The following is an 18528-nucleotide window of genomic DNA, read 5'->3' on the forward strand; positions in this document are numbered from 1 at the left end:
TTCCCGGAGAATCGTTGTTTCATTTCACTATGTACTCTCTAATATGTTCTAATTCTTTTATTCTTTGGATAAAAGCGTCTACCAAGTAAAGTAAAGTAAAGTAATATGTATGTAGCCGAAAGGACAATAAAGTTCAACTCCAACTGCATGCACATGTAATCTGAAGCAGGAAAAAAGGTGAAACACACAGACATTTACACCTACATTTAAACACCACTGTGTTGGCCCACATATGTTGATGATGGGAGAAGCAGAGTATAAAATTGTAACCTTCGATGAAGATCCGTGTTTTTTTTTATAGTCTGACTTTTGCAAGGAAAAACTACAACGGAGTCAATAAAATGACTGTATTCATGGTTTGAGTCCCAGTGAACCAGAACTTATTACTTCATTGATGGCAACATGAAAGCATGGTGTAAGTATGCCAAATGCCATAAATGTAAATGTGTGGTTCCACCAACTGGCTGGCTTGAGTAAAAGTAAGGTACGGGTAAAATTTTACTCCAGTAAAAGTACAAGTCCTCCATTTAAATTTGTACTTGCCTTCAAAAAAATAAAAGTACAGTGATTTATTGTGGCTCTAATGTCTAATCTTAATTGACTGATTAAATTAATTGATTTTAGGTACATTTTTATGGAATGCCATTATGGAAAGCTTCAGCTGCCTTGCTGAACGTGATCCATTCTGTAGGTAAAAAGTTGCATTAAGCACTATAATTTTCAGTCTAATAGTGTTCATGTGTTATTGAAGCAGATTTCATGACAATTTCTGAAAGGAAATTTCCTGTGTACGTACATTTTTATACAAATACAATAATTTAAGATGCTGGTGCCATACTTCGATATTTTGGCTCTGACAACACTGAAAACATACCATATTATAAAATAGACTGAAACAACTAACACAGCCATAATATTGAAATGCCATTATGGGTGTGATGTTTTCCCAACCTGTCTAGCTAACATTTTTTTCTAGCTAACGACTCCTTCAGGCCTTCCTGGTGGTTGCGAACGTAGTGTGTCTCGTCCGGGAGGTTCCTTATGGTGGCAAACACCTGTCCACTGCCATTGCCCAGCGCTCCCAGTCCAGCAACAAACGTCCAGTGCAGGTGCGAGTCCAGCAGGTGGTCCGACCGCGAAGTCCTGTGATCGAGTCGGCTAATGAACAATCGACTCCACTTGCAGACGGGGTAAGTGCATGAGGTTTGGAAGTCTGCTGCCCTGATGAAAGAGACCATGAGCGCAGTAAACAAAATTCTTAAAACAAATGGTTGCCAGGAACGAACTAGAAAAACACGTCTAGCAGCTCCATACGCAGCTGCAGAGCCACGTGACCAGGAGGAGAAAGGGCGAGGCCACGTGGGTTACTTCAGGATCACACACCTCATCATTTCCACATACGTTATCAGTAAATGAGCCAATATCCTGGACCCGATCACAAGAGTGCACAATTCAGGATGGATTCATTTATGTGTGTAGCAACTCTTGGATCCCAAAGTGAGATGCTTAGTTCCTTTTTTTTGCTTTATTCACACTTCTTGAAAACTCATCCAGTCTTTGTTTCTTTACAGCACCGTAAAAACTACATTAAAATACACAGAAACATACACATAACCACACATTTTAAACATAAATAAGAATTATAAATACACATCATGAAAATAAACATACCTCGCAGTGCTCACTGAGGAATGCAAACATACAGCATGACAATCAATTCCTCTGTTATCTTACAAGTGGCCAAGACCATCTTCAGCAATACACATGCAGCTCAAACTGGGCGACAAACGAATCCAGTGAACAACAGAACATGGCACAGCTCACTTAACAATCAACACTTGCTGGCCACATTAACTCCTCCTCCCACGCAAACCACAGGACAAAACACAAGACCACATGGACAAACACACCACTCAATCACAAACACATGAACGACCCGCATTCCAGAAAAATATTACTATTATTATTATATCAAGAAATATATCAAACCCATAAAAGGACAATGTGCTTTATGTCATTTCTTTTTATTTATTACTTATTATAATTTGCTTGTTTACAGGCCATTAATGTTAGTTAGCAATCATAAAAATACGATACCTTGTAGAAGTTCTGAGTCAGCTTGGAGATTCTTTCGGTTAAGGTGCTGTAGCTTTGACTAAATACCTTTATGGTAAGCCAGGTCCGTTTTACAGTGTATACACTACTCTACGTTGTCCACGCAGCATAAAATGGTCCCACATTTTATGCCTTTTACGCACACCTTAAATCTTTGAAATGCCTCGAGGCAAAGAATTTTCCTCGAATATTTTTTGTAATCGAATCATTCGAGGTAATCGAATAATCGTTTGAGCCATAAGTTTGATTAAATGGAAATTATGTTTCTCCTAGCCAGTCATATTTCTCAGTGCTCTAATTCTTTAGTATTAGTATTAGTTAATGTTAGCATTTATTTTTCTTTAGTATACGTCAATGGGAATGAACTTTGACATTGCCAGCTATTTAAGCTTCGATATTTCATTTCAGATTTAGTAGAAATAAAAATGAAATGCTGGAAAAAGTTTGTTCGAAAGATTAAGGGTAAAAAATAAGCCAAGGATGAAGTTCCTCCTGAGCCCAATGCAACCAACAAGATATCGGTTCAGATTGATGAAAAAAAGAGGATCAATAAAGACACCAACAACTTCGAGCAGGTGTTGAAGAGATTCCTGAGGAAGAATCACAGACGTAAAGTAGAAGTGGAGGAGATACAAAGTACCTCCAATAATCATGGTAAGACGGCTACTCATGACCCACATAAGGACAGTCTGGCTTTAAATGTGGACCTAATGCAACCGAAAGACACACAGACTTCCATGGAGGATGTTCAGATAGAAGAGGGACTGAGTTTGGATATAGAAAATGATCTCGAACAGCTTGAAACACAGCTGATCATAGAGAAACAGAAAAGAGAAGAAGCAGAAAGGCGTTTAACTGAGGTAACACAAACTTGTAAGCAGATTGAGATAGAAAGAAACCTCCTTACGCAGCTGCAGAGGCAGCAGGCTCTTTACAAAGAGACACTGCAGAAGGAGCAGGAGAAGCTGATATGTGAAGCAGCTGATGAGCAGAGAATGAGAGAGAAATTCGAAAAAGAGATTGACGCAGAAAGAAGAAGCAGATATCAATTACGGAGGCTTCTCCGGGAGAAGGAGAGAGAGTTCCGTAATGAGATGTACACAATAAGAGAATTCAACGATTAAATGATCCAGCAAATTAAAGAGTAACTTGAAATAATGAGAGCCGAAAGAGACCATGAGAGAACAAGACGAGAAGAACTTGAAAAAGCGCTACTCAATGAGATGGCTAAGAAGGACGAACTGGAAAAACGTTTCCAGGAGCTCCATACGAATCTGGAGAGCAAGCAGCGTCTTTACAAAGAGACCATAGAGAATGAGAAGGAAATGTTGAGAAGGAAATAGGAAGAGGTCGAAAAAGAGCTCAAAGCAGAAAGAAAAATCAGGAAAGATGCAGAGAGGCTTCTCCTGGAGACAGAGACCAAGATTTGTGATCAGAAAGACAGCAAAGAAAGAGAAACGCTCCAGCAAATCAAAGAGGAAGTTGAAACAATGACATCCCATACTGACCATGAGCGCAGAAGACATAGAAAACTTGTAAAAAATCTTAAACAAATGGTTACCCGGAACGAACTAGAAGAACACTTCCAGCAGCTCCATACGCAGCTGCAGAGCACCGTGGGTTTTCACACTGAAGAACAAGAAAGACGTGCTGAGAAGTGAAGTGGCAGATGAGCGGAGGAGCAGAAAGTCGGAAAAAAGCTCGAAGCAGAAAAAGAAAGTAGGGAAGAGGCAGAGAGGCTCCTCCTGGAGAAAATACTGTGTTGGACAGATTGAGGAGACAGCAGAAATAAAAAAAAGAACTAGAGCATCAAGAGGTCAAGTACAGACAATAAAACACATAAAAAACATGAATTCATTAATTCATCCCGTATCATGGCTGTTGTAAGCAGTTTTCATTTGATCTGGGGCAGTGGTGGTTTATCGGTTAAGTAAGCGGCCCTGTAATCAGAAGGTTGTCGGTTCGAATCCCGAGCCGCCAAGGTGCCACTGAGGTGCCACTGAGCAAAGCGCCGTCCCCACACACTGCTCCCCGGGCCCTGTCATGGCTGCCCACTGCTCACTCAGGTTGATGGGTTAAATGCAGAGGACAAATTTCACTGTGTGCACCGTGTGCTGTGCACAAAGTGAAACTGGTACAACCCTGCCGCTTCTCAACACAGCGTTCGATCTTCTAGCCGGCGCGAAGGTCTTCACCAATGCCTATCACCTGGTCTGCATTCGGGAGGGGCGTGAGTGGAAAACCGGATTCATCACCCCAGTATGTCTTTGTGTAACTCAACGATGTGCTGATATACCCCCCCGACCTCCCAACCAGAGTCCACCACGTCCAAATAGTGCTGACTGCTGACAAACTGACTCCTAATAAAAGCTGTTAGGGTTCGCAAACTTCATCCGGGGCTACAGCCAGGTGGCCCAGCCCTTAACTCCAGGGGAACCCATCACGCCTTCAGTGGACACCCTCGTCCCAGCAGGCGTTCAGTGTCCTCGAGCTCCGTTTCACCTCAGCCCCCATCCTGTTGCATCCATAACCGGGCCTCTGATCTGGTGGGGGCGGTCCTGTCCCAACGCAGCTTTATCGACGACACGACTGACTAGCACCAGTCAAATGAACCCTCTTCTGGGAGGTCACCACGGGACACCCCAATGCAGAATGCTCTCAATAGTCCCTCTGTAGAAGGTGGTGAGGATGGGTGGTGGGAGATGGGCTTTCCTCGCAGGAGATAAAGATGCTGCCGGGCTTTCGTGGCTGTTGAGCTGGTGTCGAGAGCCCAGGAGGAGTTCCAGCTGTCAGACTAGTCCTTGCAACAGACCACATGCATAGACTATTAAACACATACATACGTATGGATCCCGTCTCCAAATATAGACATACATAAAGTGCATCCAGAAAGTGTTTACAGCGCATCACTTTTTCCACATTTTTTTTTCTTTTGCTATAGATTTATTCCAAAATGTATTAGTCATTTTTCCCTCAAAATTCTATACACAACAACCCATAATTTCAACGTAAAAAAAAACGTTTACTTGAGGTTTTGGCAAATTTATAAAGAAAGAAAAAAAGAGAGACGATACAAACAGGTACAAACACGGAAAAAAATACGAACGCAACACTCAAAGATCAAATTACAACCAGTAGTGACAGGGACAGTTTCCCTGGAGACACTCAGGGTTAAGTGTCTTGCTCAGGGACACAAAGTCGGATTTGAACTTGGGGCTTCTGGTCCATAGGCGTATTACCCAACAGGCTACTACCACCCTATTTCTATTACCCACGAGTGGTGGTCTAGTGGCTAAGGAAGCAGCCCCGTAATCAGAAGATTGCAGGTTCGTATCCTGATAAGGCCAAGATGCCACTGAGCAAAGCACCGTCCCCACACACTGCTCCCCAAATCAAGATGATTTTAATGGTGGTCAGTGTTGGGGAGTAACGGAATACATGTACCGGCGTTACGTATTTAGAATACAAAACATGAGTAACTGTATTTCGTTACAGTTACCGTTAAAATGAGTGATAATCAGAATACGGTGACTTTTTTTAAAAATAAATGGATTACACGGCGGTCTTTTCCCCTCTCTAATTTTAGTAATTCCATGCTGCCTGTCGAGTTGTGCTACCTAGCGCATACGCAGTCCGTCAAGTTTGCGCTCGGTTTCAGCGCCCATAAATCCACGCTACCCCTGAAATTGTAAATAAATACGATTTAATTCACTATTACACCACGATCTTTATACTCTTACAGTGCACATGGGCTGAGTGTGTGTAAGGTGACACGCCATCACCCGGTTTAACCTCACTGCGCGGAACGGGGACGGCTGTAATTGGCCGCTTTCCGCCGCGAGGGAGGTGCGGTCCTAATCAAAAAGAGGGTCATTTTTCCTTGTGCAAGGCTACTTTTTATTTTAACTAAGTGATGGAACATGTTGGTGACCATAACAGTAAATTCTTTTCAATGGCATATTTTATGTTTCTCTTCCACTTTTCAGCTTTGTAAATAAAGAATGGTTAGGGGAAAACAGGCCTTTATTATTATCTGACATTGCTACATTCATGTAGTTGCATAACGCATGACAATATATTAAGTAATCCAAAGTATTCAGAATACGTTACTCACATTGAGTAACTTAACGGAATACATTTTCAAAGTAACCTTCCCAACACTGATGGTGGTAAATATGAACTATTTTTTGTTTGTCTGTTTGTTTAGAGGATGAAATTGTCCTATTATGTACAGTGCCAGTCAAAAGTTTTTTTTTCTGCATTGCAAACGAATTCTCCAAACTCTGAAGGTACACGTGGATGTGTTAAACAAACTGGAATATGTTTTACGGTTTAGATTTCAATGTCTTCCGTGTTCATGTACAATGTAGAAGACGAAAGAAAAAAAAGCACTGCTTTCCTTTACTTTACTTTATTTAGCAGACGCTTTTATCCAAAGCGACTTACAATAGGAAGACACCAGCAATTCTCGTTCGATTTCTATAGAATATCGAGTTTACAAACTAGGAGCCCTGATAAGGCTCAACTTGTCAGTGAAGAGCATGCTCGGAGATTGTTAGGTGCTAGACTAAGAAAAATTATAATGTATTTATACATTTTTGTATTGTTTGTACAAATTTTTTTTTTTTCCAATTGGCCCGTTTGGGTAGGGGGCGTGTCGATCAGCGCATCTTCGACCCTCTCCAATCAAATTAAAATCCGCTCCTTGCTCCTTTCTTCTACGTGGAGCTGGATTTCCGTGTCCGACATGTTCGCCAGATCCTTGTTATTTGACGAGCATCGCGGCCACGCCCCTGAACCGGACCACGCCCTCCCAGCCCGCGCCGCCTACAGGAAGGCGCCGCGGGCGGAGGCGCCACTTGTCACCGGGCAGGTGCGCGGCCATGAGTCTCCTCTCCCTCCACGGGCTGCTGCTTTTGTCAGGCGAGTACCACGCCCTCCTCCCGGGCTGTTTTTGTCGTCTCCGTCGCGTTGAACCTGCGCTTTGGTGTGTTCAGGCGCGGTCGGGCTCGCCGCCTCTCCCGCCACGGCGCCCTCGCGGCGCGGGAAACGCAGCCTGCTGGAGCTCGCCGGGGTCATCAAGTGCAGCACGGGCCGCCCGGCGGTCGCCTACGTCATGTACGGCTGCTACTGCGGCCTCGGGGGCCAGGGCTGGCCCCGGGACAAGGCGGACTGGTGAGGACAAACCCTTGCTTCCCCAGCCTGGGTCAAAGGTCAGCGTAGTGTCACCCACACTGCCAAAACCCAGGTCCCCCCTACCCATCTGCGGCCCCCGGGTCCCCGGCTACTGTAATACTTTGTTGTCGCCGGGGCCGGGCGTGGACCTGAGGAATGTTTCTGCCTGTTCCGAGGCGACGGCCTCCATCGAAGACGAGCCGCTGTAATGAGGGGTTGCGTTTTAAAACTGGTGTTTAAGTCCGAGAGCCACCGATATTTATAAGGCGTGCCTCGTAAAATAACCTTCAGCTTCCACAACCGTGAAATGTTTTTTTTTTTTTCTGCGTCCTGGACTGCAGACTAATCGGCATCATTTTTTTTTTTTAACGGCAAAATTATTAGGTCAGCGCATTTGTTGTTCAATCAGACATGCAACTGCCTTTCTAGAATGATCTGCCGTCAGGGCTTGTCGGAACAGATCAACCCGCCTGATTATTCGCAACAATTGGCAATGCGAATGTTTTTGTGCCGGATGCACCTTACCGATGCAACCCTCCCCGGGCCCGGGACTGGCACCAAGAAATACATTGTCATAAGCATCCCCAGCAGCAGAATTCAGCTTGAGCTTGAGCTCTGGCGGTACAAGGGACGGAACGGGTGTGCAATGCCACTTGCTGTGGAAGGATTACGTGGAGTAATGAGATTTTAAGATGTAAAACGTCTACACACTTTTGTTAAAATGAGACCACAATGAGTCAGTTAAAAGCTTTTTATGTGGCCTAGAATCTGTACAAGACAAATGAGGAAAGCTTCTTGCATAACCCTATTTTGAGTTAATTGCAGCCTTCCAGAGCTTAAATTTTAACAAGAGCCATCTACTAAAACACAGAATCACAGATAAAAAAAATTAAAAAAAAATGTCTGTCTGATTTTACCTTTTGTATTTAAGTCCAGAGGATAGAAGATGACTTCATCTCGCCATTGATGGCTGGCAGTGCCCTCTCAGTGGGGTGCTATCATCTATTTAATAGCAAATTGTTTTAAATAAACTCTAGTTTTGGTGTCCTTTAGTTAATGGCTACTAATCAATTAAGCGAAAGTGAAGTGATTGTGAGGCACCGCACACGGTGACACAACGAAACGTGTCCTCTGCATTTAACCATCACCCTTGACCAGCAGTGGGCTGCCATGACGGGCGCCCAGGGAGCAGTGTGTGCTTTGCTTGGCCACCACCGCTGTCCCAATTCCTTGTTTCCTTTGGAGTACTAAGAGTTCCCACCTTCTCGGTATGGCCGTAGTATCTTAGTCTCAGTATGTGACGCGAGCATAGCAGGGATGGATTACTTAACAGGCCTAACAGAGCTAGGGCCTCGTGTGCTCTGCTGTTTGTATATCTGGACCCAGGGGTCAACAATTTATAAATTGGGCTCAGGATCAGCCCTGCTTTTTTTTAATAAAAAAAAAAAGTGAAGTGATTGTCACATGTGATACACAGCAGCACAGTGCACACAGTGAAATGTGTCCTCTGCATTTAACCCACCACCCTGAGCAGTGGGCAGCCATGACAGGCGCCCGGGGAGCAGTGTGTGGGGACGGTGCTTTGCTCAGTGGCACCTCAGTGGCACCTTGGCAGATCGGGATTCGAACCGGCAACCTTCTGGTTACGGGGCAGCTTCCTTAACCGCTAGGCCACCACTGCCCCTTGGAAGACCACTTTTGGAAGACCGCGTAATAAAACGTGCTTCAACCAACCCTTAGCACAAGGGTGTGCACACTTATGCTGCCAGTATATTGAAACAGATTTGTTCGTCCACTGCTGTATTGTATAACACAACCCGATAACGATTTCCAGTTTTGCGCATTGTTTAGGTGCTGTCACAAACATGACTGTTGCTATGGCAAGGCTGAAGACATTGGCTGCGCCACTAAGACGGACAAGTACAAGTGGACTTGTGACGACCATGTGACCAACTGCGGTAAGTGACAAAAAAAAAAAAAAAAAAAAAGTGTAGAAGATCACATGACCTGTCCCCCTCCCTCCCTGTCTCATTTGTTGTAGACACCGTGATTGACAAGTGTGAGAGGATGTTGTGCCACTGTGACAGAGAGGCGGCCGAATGTCTGCAGAACTCCCCCTACAACCCCAGCTACGCCCTCTGGCCAGACTTCCTGTGCGGCCACGACCAGCCGACGTGCGCTTATTACTGACATACGTGGATACGGCACATTTATTTGAACCAAACTGATCATATGAACCATTGGAGGACGTAAATAAATTGAACTGGTCAACTACAATAAGTAAAAAAAACTATTTTTTTAATAATAAAAAAGACAATTTAAAGAAAACAAGCAATTTCAAACATTTCATCTCCAATACGTACATACACACATCCGGAAGCTCTGAAACATACTAAAAGTGCAATATTAAACTTAGGAGGAGGAGAAAAAAAAAAAAAAACTAGAACATGTGCAATTTTGTTATAAAAATATTCATATTATACCAGCAGGACAGAGCCTTTAACTGCAATCATATAGTATTTATATTTAAAATAGATTTTAAAAAGCCATACCTTTCTCAAGTAAATTCTTAGCATTTCCCAATGTAAAATGCGGGCGTTACTGGGAAACCGGCGATAAGAGCGTGTGCAGATTGCGATATTGCGTTGGACTGTTCGTTACACGCGTATGCATGTGAGCGTACGCCCTCATGGCACCTGCGTTTCGGGATGCAGGAGCTGCTGCACCACCAGGTCTATGTTGATGACGGGGTTGAAGTAGAGCGCCCAGTAGAACAGGCAGTTGCACACGAACTGAGGGATCATGGGCCACAGCACAACGAAGGCAAAGCCCTGCAACGTCATCTTCCAGAAGTGGCTCCACATCTGGTTGGGGAGTGTCCTGAAATGACAGACCAGATGGTCCGATCAAGGGATCTGAAGCAAGGGACTTCAGGTGGGCACAGTAAAGTTATCAGAGGCGCACGTTTTTAATGACGAACCACCTTATTGCTCTTTGGCTGCAGAGCCTCCAGAAGGCACAGCCCTCGCGCACAGAGAGCAGCATGGCATTTACGATGACGAACCGGGACGTCCAGTAGTGCACGGCCAGCCAATCCCACGCAAACTCCGCAATCAGCTGATACGGCAGAATGGCGTACTTCACCAGAAACTCCGCCCACTGCCTCCAGTTGGGCTCCTCTTGCTGAAAAGGGGGAAAAAAATAAAAGAAACGTTACTGGCGTGCGATCCAGGCGAGTCTGATGATGCGGTGTGCATCTCTTACGGGGGTTTTGGTGGGCATGCCATCGGGCGGCCGTTCCGCGCTGTGCGCGGGGCAGCAGGTGTGGATGAAGGGGAGGAATGTCTCGCTGTAGTCGAACAGGTAGAGGTAGAGCAGTGTGAGGCGAGGAGAGCCCTTCAGCGCGTAGAGGAGGAACAGCGACTTCCCACCGTTCACCGCCTAATGAAATAAAAAACAAAAAAATAAATAAAAAATATTTCACATTAATACTCATACCCCTAGCCTGTCTATGTTCCTGCAGTGGCTACAAATTGCCATATATCACGCGTGACTCTCTGCAGACACAGTGGGATCAGGAAAAGAGTCAAGGCATTTACCAGACGCCCTTATCCAGAGTGACTTTCCATGTTACCATCGATGAAGTGATCAGTTCTGGTTCACTAGGACCCCCAACTATGAATACAACCTTTTTATTCACTCTGTTGTAGATTCTATACATTAGTCAGTAAGAAGGTTACAAGTTCATCTAAATATTCTTTAAAGAGGAAGGTCTTGAGCTGTCGTTTGAAGGTGCTCAGTGACTGAGCTGTTCTGACCTCGAGGGGAAGTTCATTCCACCACCGAGGGGCCAAGACGGAGAAGAGTCTAGATGAACGTCTTCCTTTTACATTCAGAGATGGAGGGACCAGGCGAGCAGTACTGGAGGCTCGGAGTATACGAGGTGCAGTGCGAGGTGTAATAAGGGCTGTGAGGTAGGATGGTGCTACTCCATGTTTGGCTTTGTAGGCCAGCATCAGTATTTTGAACCTGATGCGTGCAGCTACTGGGAGCCAGTGGAGGGAACGTAGCAGGGAACGACGTTGCGGTTTGTGAACGGTGTTGATGAACTCATTTCCGTGAATGCCTGCTGACTTCTATAGGCCGCTCTCCTCCTCATTAGCATTTAAAGCTACAGGCACCGAAACAGCGCGTCCTGAGAAATCTCATTGTGGGACTGGACCAATGAAAGAGACTTCAGATACAGAATTCATGTCATGGGACCTTTAACACAAGGAATATTACACAGAATTTTACTGCTGGGAGTCCTTTGATTGGTGTTGTGCTCAGATTATGGTCAAAGCCTCGACAAACAGGACTGGTAGGCTAGAACGAGGCCTTTTATATATATATATATAAAAAATTACAGCCACATTGCGTAAGCCTGTAGAAAAAATGTTATTAGAGCTCAACGGGTCATTTCCGACCAGAATTATCATGGGCCACGGGTTAAGTGAAGGGCTAAATCTCACCTTGTACTCCCAAAGGTTTTCGGGGGGTATGACCCCCAACTCCCGGATCCTGTCCAGCTCTTCCACTATGGCCCTACAGTGGGTCGGGTTCTGTATGCTGTAGGGGGGCTTGGACAGATCCTCCTCCTTCAGCAGAGTCAACAGCCTGAAGGGCGCACAGGGATCAGAGAAGAATCACATTCGTGTCGGTTCACTAGTCACACCGGTGACGCCGCTCGTCAGTCCCGGTCAACTAAAAATCTTCTAGGATCTTCTGCGTGAAACCAAGCGCCTCCCTTTCACAGAAAACCGGTCACCCACGTTCCGCTTGGACTGAGCTTATCCTTTCGCACAAAAAAAAATAATAAAAATGGCCACGCCCTTCGCGTACCTCCCGTTGACCTTTTCCTGGTAAAAGCCGTCTTTGTACGGGGCGGCCCAGGGGCCAAGGCGCTCCAGCCAGAGGGTCACGTCCTCGGGGCTCCACTTGGAGATGGCCTTCCGTACAAGCAGGTCGTGCTCCCCGTCCCTACTGCTCCAGTGGTAAACCAGGAGCATCACCTGCCAGGGGACACGACCAAACAAAAAATAACACAGCAAACTAGATTAAATCACTGTGGCTTATGCAAACCGTACCAATTGTACTGAAAATTAATACTGCCTATTATATGCTGGAATCTGCAAGTTGAACAAATATGGATTTATTTACTCGTTTTCATTACAACGACAACATGATGTGTGAAGAGAGAGAGACTCGGCGATACAATCTTGTTCTCCATCTGTAGACTTTGGCTTGTCGACCAGTTCTACATCTCTTCATACCAACATTATTATTTGTGGGTTGTTTTTCTATCAAATTTCCATATAATCTGTTTTGGCACGACGATGACACTCACAGCAACACCGGTCAGGGCGGTCAGAACTCCAGAGAAGAAGCTGCCCGCTCCCCGCCGCAAGCTCCTAGAGCCGGCACCGCGTCCGGCCTGCTCGTCGCCATGCCGCTGGAAGGCCAGGAGCGAGTGGGCGATCCGGGGATTCGCCTGAATGTCCTCCCGCCTCCGACGGACCACATCCTGGAATAGTTTGTCCACCGCGTCCCTGTTGGTTTAAATGAAGTGGCGCGGGTCGGGGCTTGGTCTCCGAGTGGAAAAGACGACGATACGAATCATTTCTGGCTCACCTCAGCACGATATTAACCTTCGGGAAGCCTTCCCACTTCTCCCGACACTCGGGACACTCGTTCTTTCCCGACTCTTCCCACCACTGCGCCAGGCAGTGGCGGCAGAAGCTGTGGCCGCACGTGAGCGTGGTGGGGTTCACCAGGACGTCATAGCAACAGTGGCAGGCGAACTCCCGCTCGGAGAGCGCAGGGCGCTCCGGGCTCCAGGCCAGCGGTCCTCCCGCGTCCATCAGACGGCCGGTCATTGAGCCTGGACAGGAAGACAAGCCGCGCGCAGCATGAAGAGCCTGCGGAGAAAGAGCGCCGTTAGCTGCACGGCCGATCTGATATCTCCGCGCCGCTGCATCAATACTGTCCAAGGCTGCCACACGGCCAGGACTTTCCAGGTTGATGCTGGAATTTGGCCATTAGTGACGCATGTCACAGAATCAAAGAATATTGAGCTCCACCGGTCCAAATGGAACTTATGAAGACATACACCTCTAACAAACGATTTCTATTGTGCTGGTCCTTGTTAGAAGCTCGGTTTATTCAGCAGCATCCGGTCCTTAGTTAGTATTTAGTATAACATTAACGTTCTAGCAATGTTTCCTGAAGGTTCTTACAGATTCTTTTTAAGTTGTAAACGTTTCTTGCGCAGTCTTACTGTATACTGCGTTCTAAAGTCACGTTTCGAGGACTTTTCCAGAACTTTGTGTTTTTATTTCGTATTCCGAAACTTTTCAAGGCCCGGAAAAGTCTCCTTTGAAACTCCACGACTCGTCCAGGTCTTCAATGGCCGTGGGAACCCTGTGATTCTTCATGAAACCACGGCCCAAGCCACGTTATTAAAGCTGTACCTGCACAATAACATCGACCCCTCTCCCCTCTTTTCAGGATCCCGGTTTGAACTTTGGCAGAAGGTCTTCATTTAACGGCGTTGGCGTCCGATACGGAGCTCTGTCCCCCCCCGAGCCCTCCACGAACCTCCACGACCCTCCAACCATCCGCTGGAGTCCGACCTTTGAACTTTCCGGCCGATGTAAAACGCGGCGGGGAGGAAGCAGGACCTGGACGCTTATTACCCCGAACTAAACCCGGGACCGTCTGCGGGGTCGTCGCTAATCGCACAGAAACCCGAAAAGCCGAGTTTGTCGAGCGGCGACCTTTGAAGACTTTTTGTGAGGTGCGGACACGGGCCGAGGCGGCTGCTAGCTCCGCTGCTAATACCCGAATCCCACCTGCTAACGAGGTCCGGAAACGCGAGCACCTTCAGGAGAAGCGCCGAGGGCAGCGGGCCGGCCGTTCACGCCACGAGAAGCCCCATTTCCCCGCAGCCGGTCACGCCTTCGTCGGCTGTCGGGGCTTCGGCGAGTGCGGGGGGCGGGATCAAAACACGGTCGCGTCGCAGCTATTGGCTGAATTATGTGTCCGTTTGCATCTTCTCGGCGATGATTGGGCAGATTTGGTCCTGAAACAGGCTGTGCGTCATTTCTTACACTTCTGCTTTTCCCTCTGTCGTTTGTTTCTGTCTTGAACTGTTCTTATGTGTGTATTTATATCTTTAACTTTTAACATTCTCAACTCACATGGCTTAAGTGATGAGTTAAGTGAAATTAACTTTAATTCAAAAGATATTCTCTCTGGCAGAACCATGTACAGAACCTTCACGGTCCCCAGATTTATTAAGAACATTATTATGCACAGCCAGTCGTATGTCTAAAGTCTGGCATGAAGAAAACTAAATTAATGTAAAATGATAAGCGAGATCTTAATCTGTCCCACTTAAAAAAACTGCAGGACTTTTAAGATGTAGGACCCGTGCCATCAAAGCTATCAAGGACAAAACACACCCAAGCGGTTAAGGAAGTGGCTCCATAATCATTTACATTTACGGCATTTGGCAGATGCCCTTATCCAGAGCGACTTACAACGTGCTTAAGTTACCATCGATGAAGAGATCAATTCCGGTTCACTAGGACCCCAACTATGAATACATCTATTTTATTCACTCTGTTGTAGATTCTGTACACAAGTTCGACAACAAGAAAATTACAATTTAATCTAAATATTTTTTAAAGAGGAACGTCTTGAGCTGTCGTTTGAAGGTGCTCAGTGACTGAGCTGTTCTGACCTCGAGGGGAAGTTCATTCCACCACCGAGGGGCCAAGACAGAGAAGAGTCTAGATGAGTGTCTTCCTCGTACCTTCAGAGGTGGAGGAACCAGGTGAGCAGTACTGGAGGCTCGGAGTATACGAGGTGCAGTGCGAGGTGTAATAAGGGCTGTGAGGTAGGAAGGGTCAAGTGTGGGGGGTGTCAACTGTAGGGCCTGTCAAAGCCCATTGAGACATACTGTATGTGATTTTGGGCTATATAAGAAATAAATGTTGTTGTTGTTGTTGTTGTTGTTGCTACTCCATGTTTGGCTTTGTAGGCCAGCATCAGTATTTTGAACCTGATGCGTGCAGCTACTGGGTGCCAGTGGAGGGAGCGTAGTAGAGGGGTGGTGTGGGAGAATTTGGGAAGGTTGAAGATTAGTCGTGCTGCTGCATTTTGTATTAGTTGTAGAGGTCGGATGGTACATAGTGGTAGACCAGCTAGAAGGGAGTTACAGTAGTCCAGTCGTGAGATTACTAAGGACTGAACCAGGATCTGGGTGGCCTGTGTTGACAGATAAGGAGGGATTTGTCTGATATTGTAGAGAAGGAATCTACATGAGCGGGAAAGATTGCTAATGTGAGTCAAGAAGGAGAGTTGGTTGTCTATTGTTACGCCAAGGTTGCGGGCTGTTGCAGAAGGAGAGAGCTGTGAGTTGTCTAGGTAAATAGCAAGATCCTGATGTGGTGAAGAATCTGCTGGAATGAATGTTAGTTCAGTTTTGGTGGGATTGAGTTGGAGGTGATGGGCTGCCATCCAAGACGAGATGTCGGTTAGACATGCAGAGATTTTGGAAGCAGCATGTAGATCAGAGGGAGGAAAGGAGAAGAGGAGTTGTGTGTCGTCAGCATAGCAGTGGTAGGATAATCCATGTGAGGAAATGACCTCACCAAGTGATCTCGTGTAGAGGGAGAAAAGGAGAGGACCTAGCACCGAGCCTTGAGGGACACCAGTGGAGAGTCTACGTGAGGTAGAGGTGGATCCTTTCCAAGTCACTTGGTAAGATCGCTTATCAAGGTAGGAAGCAAACCACTGCCATGCTGAGCCCCGAATTCCAAGCCTCTTCAGGATTGACAAGAGAGTCTTGTGGTTAACGGTGTCAAATGCAGCAGATAGGTCGAGGAGAATAAGAACTGATGACAGTTTTGCCAGTCTGGCTGCATGTAGCTGCTCGGTAACCGCCAAAAGGGCAGTCTCAGTAGAATGAGCTGTTCTGAAGCCAGACTGGTTAGGATCCAGGAGGTTGTTCTGTGATAGATGGAGTGATAGCTGGTTGTAGACACAGCGCTCAAGGATTTTGGATAGAAATGAGAGGAGGGAAACTGGTCTGTAATTGTTAATGTCTGTAGGATCAGCAATGGGTTTCTTTAGGATTGGAAGAACCCTGGCTGTTTTAAAGGCGGATGGTACATGGCCAGATGAGATTGAGCTGTTTATGATATAAGAAATGAAAGGGATGAGGTCAGGGGAGATGGTTTGAAACATTGCAGAAGGTATTATATCTAGTGGACAGGTGGTTGGGTTGCCTGTAGATATAATCTGAATGATTTCATCAGATGTGAGCTTAGAAAATTGATTTAGAGTAGTTGTAGAATTTTCAGAAGGAAGAGTAGGATTAGTGGTGGAGAATGTCTCACAGATTTTTTTCAATCTTCCCTGTGGTCATTTAAATGCAGACAACAAATTTCACTGTGTGCACCGTGTGCTGTGCTGCTGTGTATCACATGTGACAATCACTTCACTTTGACTGAGAGACTCAGGAGGAGTTTCTGTCTTCAGGCCATAGGGATGCTGAACCAGGACAGGCCACCACACCTCACACCCGACCATCTGAATGTTCACCGTTGTGCAGTGACCAGGGTAACAGAAACAATCTAAAAACAGTTCACGTAAACAGAATCCAGAGCCACTACCCATGATGTCTGTGTCTTATGTTCTTGTTGAACATAAATATCTTGCTTGCGTTATAGTTTGCCTACATTATTTTTAAATTAAATTTACTAGCCTTACTCTCCTTTTATTGGATTCTATTTTATTCAATTACATACGTTTTACTTAACTATGCATAGTGAAAACAGGGTGATTTTGAATTAATTTCACTGCATGTTGTACTATTATAACTATGCATGTTACAAATAAGAATCTTGAATCTCTAATCACCCTAATTGTCCTAATCGTCGACTGATGACGCCATAGCAAAAGCACTCCGACTTTGGCTCATTGGGACAATAAGGACTGTCGGGTGAGGATGCTCCTTATTGACTTTTAGCTCCGTCCTCAACAGTGTCCTCCCACAGGACCTGGTAAAGACACTGGAGCCACCAGGCATTAACACCTCTCTGTGTAACCGGCTACTAGACTTCCTCAGAGACAGAGACACGTCTGAGACTGCCCACCATTCTGAGCCCTGATCAAAAATGATGATGACTTATCATACAGAGAGGACGTTGACCGACTCACTGCCTGGTCTGGGAAAAATACCGAGCAATAAAATAAAAAAGATCACCATTGGCTTCAGGAGAAAGCACATACCACACCGGCCGCTAGCAATCCATGGAAACATCATGGAGCCAGTGAGGAGCTCCAAGTTTCTGGGAGTGCTCATGGACCACAAATACAACGTCCCTTGTCAGGAGGGCACAACAGCGACTTCATTTTCTCCAAAGGTCCTCTGTCCTGTTCTCAAAACTGTCTACAGGGGCGGCATAGAGGGCACACTGACTGGCGGCGTCTCGGCCTGGTATGGAAACTGCACTGCTGCTGAAAAGAAGGCCCTGTGAAGAGTGGTGAGGACGGCGGACAATCTGTCACTCCCGGCTGTTCAACCATGAAAATCATAAAAGATCTTCCTGTACACACATCCAGTAAATGGACTGTTGTGACCCCTGGCCCCACACACTGCTCCCCGGGCGCCTGTCATGGCCGCCCACTGCTCCCTCAGGGTGACGCAGAGGACACATTTCACTGTGTGCACCGTGTGCTGTGCTGCTGTGTATCACAATCACTTCACCTTAACTTAATTTTTCATCCTGGCTCGTTGAAACCTACTCACGGTGCAGGAGACCTTTCCACAAATAAGAATTAAGTTGACGTTACATTTATACAATGCAATAAAAATGACGATTGATATGCAATATTTGCTCCATTTTATTCTTGTGCTGTCTTGTGAGGTCTTACTTTCTGGCTAAAATGTTTCTAATGTCCGTATGTATGCCTGCGCAGTGAGAAGCCTGCAGAGGCGCAATTTCGTTCAGCTGTTGTGCCGTTGAATGGTACGAATGACAATCAAGTTCCCCCACTTACTTATTAACTTACATAAATACACTTAAAAAGACAAATGAGGGTGTTTCCGACGACCGGCTCATCCTCTTGCTTGTGAATTCGGCTCAGAGCTCGTTTCCAGTCGCAGCGGACGTCGGTCCTCCGCCGCCA

At 46.0% G+C, this 18528-nt stretch overlaps 2 protein-coding genes across 5 annotated transcripts; one reads left to right on the forward strand and one right to left on the reverse strand.

The window, feature by feature from the left end:
- The first annotated feature begins 6896 nt into the window (after positions 1 to 6896).
- Positions 6897 to 9618, forward strand: LOC114785882 (phospholipase A2-like). The gene is made up of 4 exons (XM_028972530.1): positions 6897 to 7038; positions 7113 to 7290; positions 9142 to 9248; positions 9332 to 9618. The coding sequence occupies exons 1-4, from the start codon at positions 6999 to 7001 to the stop codon at positions 9478 to 9480; spliced, it is 474 nt and encodes a 157-aa protein (XP_028828363.1). The 5' UTR covers positions 6897 to 6998; the 3' UTR covers positions 9481 to 9618.
- On the reverse strand, positions 9567 to 14318 carry LOC114785738 (bifunctional apoptosis regulator-like). 4 transcript variants are annotated; one of them, XM_028972287.1, is made up of 8 exons: positions 14181 to 14318; positions 12961 to 13247; positions 12677 to 12878; positions 12172 to 12341; positions 11802 to 11946; positions 10555 to 10731; positions 10274 to 10473; positions 9567 to 10170 (listed from the first exon to the last, which is right to left on the reverse strand). In XM_028972287.1, the coding sequence occupies exons 2-8, from the start codon at positions 13203 to 13205 to the stop codon at positions 9978 to 9980; spliced, it is 1332 nt and encodes a 443-aa protein (XP_028828120.1). In that variant the 5' UTR covers positions 13206 to 13247; positions 14181 to 14318; the 3' UTR covers positions 9567 to 9977. The 4 variants fall into 4 exon arrangements, with proteins under 4 accessions (XP_028828120.1, XP_028828117.1, XP_028828118.1 ...); XM_028972284.1 differs by having other exon boundaries at positions 10255 to 10473; XM_028972285.1 differs by having other exon boundaries at positions 10255 to 10473; positions 14210 to 14308.
- Positions 14319 to 18528: the final 4210 nt, after the last annotated feature.

The sequence above is a fragment of the Denticeps clupeoides genome, chromosome 3 (genome assembly GCF_900700375.1).
Source record: "Denticeps clupeoides chromosome 3, fDenClu1.1, whole genome shotgun sequence".
NCBI classification, from domain to species: Eukaryota; Metazoa; Chordata; class Actinopteri; order Clupeiformes; family Denticipitidae; genus Denticeps; species Denticeps clupeoides.

Excerpts from the sequence above, each read along its gene's own strand:
- LOC114785882 (XM_028972530.1), top strand. The coding sequence starts at position 6,999 with ATGAGTCTCCTCTCCCTCCACGGGCTGCTGCTTTTGTCAG. Across the intron at positions 7,291-9,141 it reads CCCCGGGACAAGGCGGACTG|GTGCTGTCACAAACATGACT; the intron begins GTGAGGACAAAC and ends CGCATTGTTTAG. Across the intron at positions 9,249-9,331 it reads CGACCATGTGACCAACTGCG|ACACCGTGATTGACAAGTGT; the intron begins GTAAGTGACAAA and ends CATTTGTTGTAG.
- LOC114785738 (XM_028972284.1), bottom strand. The coding sequence starts at position 13,205 with ATGACCGGCCGTCTGATGGACGCGGGAGGACCGCTGGCCTGGAGCCCG. Across the intron at positions 11,947-12,171 it reads CAGGAAAAGGTCAACGGGAG|GCTGTTGACTCTGCTGAAGG; the intron begins GTACGCGAAGGG and ends TGCGCCCTTCAG. Across the intron at positions 10,732-11,801 it reads AAAACCTTTGGGAGTACAAG|GCGGTGAACGGTGGGAAGTC; the intron begins GTGAGATTTAGC and ends TTATTTCATTAG.